The sequence below is a fragment of the Fukomys damarensis genome, unplaced genomic scaffold (assembly GCF_012274545.1).
Source record: "Fukomys damarensis isolate Sample0158 unplaced genomic scaffold, DMR_v1.0_HiC HiC_scaffold_16, whole genome shotgun sequence".
Classification (NCBI taxonomy): domain Eukaryota; kingdom Metazoa; phylum Chordata; class Mammalia; order Rodentia; family Bathyergidae; genus Fukomys; species Fukomys damarensis.
This window is the reverse complement of record NW_022900928.1, coordinates 45213396-45217532: the sequence shown is the minus strand read 5'-3', so window position 1 is coordinate 45217532 and position 4137 is coordinate 45213396. Positions and strand designations below refer to the sequence as shown.

The 4137-nt window shown below is 39.7% G+C and overlaps 1 protein-coding gene across 2 annotated transcripts in view; it reads right to left on the bottom strand.

The window, feature by feature from the left end:
• The window catches only part of Piwil4 (piwi like RNA-mediated gene silencing 4), a 58226-nt gene that overhangs the window by 16227 nt on the left and 37862 nt on the right, over positions 1–4137 (bottom strand). For both annotated transcript variants that reach the window (XM_010633657.2, XM_010633658.2), the window contains exons 13-14: positions 2585–2657; positions 1036–1233 (exon numbers count right to left, since the gene is read on the bottom strand). In XM_010633657.2, coding sequence (XP_010631959.1) covers positions 1036–1233; positions 2585–2657 — 271 coding nt within the window. The remainder of the gene's footprint in view (positions 1–1035; positions 1234–2584; positions 2658–4137) is intronic.

Here is a 4137-nt window from a genome sequence, read left to right as displayed (position 1 = left end):
TTTTTTTTTTGGTACTGAGGATCGAACTCTGGTCCTTGAGCTTTCGAGGGAGGGAGGGAAGGAGGGAGGCAGATTATTAAACCAAAAAAAGTGTGAGAGTTAAAGCTGGAGGGAAGAATATGATACTTACTTTGCTTAAGACAGACCAGTGGGAAAGGGGCACCAGCGGCTAATGAGATTTAGGGAAAGGGGTCAATCTACCCCTCGCCTCTGGTGTGGAGCAGTCTGAGGGGCATTCCACTCCTGTTCTTCAGACTGCTGGGGAATCCTGACGGGGTCGGGGAGCTGCAGTGACCACACTCAACCCCCACCCCACCCCCGGGAAAGAAACAAACACCTTCACTCGTTGCACCCCTCCTCCCACAGTGGCTAGAATTTGGGCCAGAAGAGGATTTCCTCAGATCCCACCACAGACAAGAGGTTGAGATCGTAGATTGTGCCAATTCCTCAGGCTCTGGGGCTTGGGTGAGGGCTGCAAAGCTCCTCTGAGAGGAAGCTCTCTGCTGAAAGCAGGTAAAGGTAAAGGCCATGGAACACAGATTTCAAAACAGCAACGGGGAAGACCCAAATCGAGCCCCCTGCCCTCTCCCCAGCCTAAGACACACTAGATTCTCTTTCAGGAAATATTCTAAGTTAGTGGCTGAACTGAAGCTCCCAGAGAAAAGAAGCTATGCCTTAGGTTCCTGAAGAATATTTCTGCAGTGGCTTGTGTAATACCAAAACTCAAAGAGCTCAACAAACAAACCAAGTACAGTTGTCCCTCCATATCCAAGGGTTTTGCATTTACATTGTGTTAGCAAAGATGATTTAACGTACATAGGAGGTGTGTAGGTTACACGTAACTATTGCACCATTTTAAATAAATACGCAAGCATCTGCCAATTCTGGTGCCTTGGGTTGGGGCAGACAATGCACCTGAACTAACACCCCAAAGATAATGACTAATCCTGGGAGTGGGAGAAATTTTATCCTACTCTGATGCAAAACTGAATCGACTGGGTGCTCCTTAAAAGGAAGGACGTGACAGAGCCTCACAGGTATCTCCACAGCCCACAGCTCGCCGCCGAGTTTACAGCTCATCTGCAAGGCAATCTTGGTGGCAATGCTCATCATCATTCCCTGTTTGTTCAAGGTCCGAGAAAGCACACACTGGCTCGGGACCGGGCAGTCCGAACTCAAGTACTTTTTAATGCAATCGTAATAGTTCTGATTAGAAGGCAGAATGCACATCACCTGAAGGAGAAAAAAGAAATAACATAAAATCAGTTTATTTATGTGTGGCAGCTTTTGGGGAAAAAAATGAATACATGGATTCTCCAAACATCTTTAGCTCCTAAGGGTCCAAGAAGCAAATATTAACATGCCTACATTTCTCTTAAAATGCCTTTAAACCGTATACAAATTAATCATCGCCACTTCAAATCCCTTTTTATCAGCTCTTTGCTCCAATCTTACCCATATCCCCTTAGCTTCTCCTTCCTCTTCATTTCTCCCCCGAATTGATTCTGTTTGTCCCCTCAAATTCCCTGCTCACTAGCTCTTTTTTCTAAGGCTGGTTGGTTGTCCTTGGGTTCTGTAGGAAATTGACTCCGGGAAACATACCCAAGAATAGCAGGGCATCATGTGACTTACCCTGAAATGATGAAACAACCATAACAAAATGTCGATAATTAGGTGTTCTGCTAAAGATACATGAGAGTTCCTCATACTATTTTTACAACTATTCCATAAGCTGGATTTTTATTTCAATAAAAAGTAGATGCTGTTAAGGTGAGAACTCTATTGTAACATCCTCTGGACATGTTTTATGTGTCTGACTAAAAAAGAACCTGGGGTGGTTAGACTAGTTTGCACGTGATCCAAATAAGAAGTTGAGCACTGCACTGAGCCAGTGAGGGAGGTGAGAACAAAAAATGAAAGGGGCAGGAAAAGTACTATAAACTGGGAAAGGAGAGGCTAGTAGGAAAGTATTTCCAGAAAATGGGAATGCTTGAGTAATTTTTAAGAACTTGCCTGGAATGTTGTAATGTGACATAACCGTGCTTTGGTTCAGACAGTCCAAAGTGGACTATCCAAGCACGTACACACTCTCATGCACAAGCACATGCAATGTTAGCAAATGAGGCAAATGTGGATGCCCCACAGGGTGGTGAGGCATAGGAGGAGACAGTACTGTTACATGAAATACACAGAAGGTAGCAGGTGAGAATCTGGGACCCCAGTCAACTAAGAACTAGGCCCTCCAGAAAATTCCCTAAGATACTGGAGAGAAAACAACTACCCTAACACAAACAGCATGAGGCAGGAGTCGATTTCTCTTAAATCTTAAGGAAAAGGCATTCACCAACAAGATGGAAACTATGCAGACATCCAAGAAGCCCATACAGGGGCAACAAGAAATATGTAGAAAGTGTCACAAATAGAAAAATAAAATGTTGATGAAAATACTGAGATTAATTCTTTCTGGAATGCTTTGGGTAAGATGTACAGGAATTTGCAAATATATCATGGGAAAGTACACTCATTCCTTTTTTACTAATGATATAAAGAAAAAATAAAAACTATACATTAAAAGTCTACTTACCAACTGAACATCAAGATCAACATGTTGTTGGATTGCTCTAAGGAATGCAGCTACATTTTCTTGTACTTTTATGCTACATAAAAAGATTAATTCCCTTCTTAGTAGTATATAATTGTGTTAGAAATCACACAAATGGATTTTCATAACAGACATGTAATTTTAAGAAAATACAATTTAAAAATGAAATCCTTTTGAGTTTAGAATTGTTTTTCCTACTACAAGACATGCTAAAAACATTTAATGATCATTTTATTAATATAGAAATAATTTGGTAGAAAATAAAATTTTCTCAATTGTATAAAATCCCTTCAATTAGTATTTCTGTTATTCAGAATAAGGTCAAAATAAACTTCTGAAACCACAAGTCTCATAATATGAAGAGACTGAAACAGGGTTCAAATTAAAGCTGGATTAAGATTTTTCTAATAATGAATATGAAAATGTTTTTTAAACCTAAGGAATCATAAGGTTAATAAAGCCAAGATATTCAACTAATCTTCATCTTTGAGGGGGTGGTTTCTTTTTCTTGTTTTTGTTTTTATCTTTAGGGATGGCTTAATTGGATCCTGGAACATCTAGCATTAATCAGTCAATCAGTCAGCAAGTATTGCCAATTATGTTACATCTTGTTAGGGGCCAGGGGCTAAAGAAGTAACTCCCACACATAGGCATCTATAAATCTAGTTTCTTTATGTAGAATCACCTCCTCCGTGTGTATGAATGCACTGCTTCCATAAGACCAGTGACCTTTTAAAACCTGCCCAGCAGGTGGCAGAACCACTAAACCCTGCTGACTGTAACAGAGCTGCAAGAATGGCCCATTGCACCATTTCAACAACTCGACACTTCTGACTTTCAATTCAAACTCTTGCACTCCAATTCAAATCATTTTATTGTTCATTCTTCCTAAAATCACTAGGTTTCTTAGATGAAAAAAGCTATGCATATAACTCTTAACAGGTAAATGAATACTTCATAGGAAAGAAAAAGAATGAATAAAATATGGGCTTTCAAATACACGAGTACAAGCACAGAACTCGGGCACTGTCTTGTTCACAGCATTCCTGCAAGAAAGTGCCTGTGATGCCAGCCCAGGGTCTGCAGACTGTGGCTTCTTTCATGATATTTTCCTGCTTTCTTAGCTCATGGATTAAGAGAAAATAGAGCAGGGGAAACCTGAACCAAGTGATTTGTTAACAGATTTGATCAGAGGAGAATTCTAAACTAGAGAGTAAATTGAGAATTTGGGATGAGCTATGGTTTTCAACAATACTTGTGGCTCTGATGAAATTAATTAGTAACCATGGGTTTAAGAATAACTTTCCACCTTGCCAATCACTATATTTGCACCTCCCCTATAGCAAAGAGAAAGAAGTAACTGTTGTTCTTTCTAAACATATAAAACTCAAGGAAATGAAGAACAACCAACTTTACAGTTTGTCTAAAGTAAAACAATATTCAATTTTGAGCATTGGGCCAGGATTAGGTGCAGTGGTAAAGCACAAGGTCCTGAGTTTGATCCCAGGAATAAAAAAAAAAAAAAAAAAAAAAAA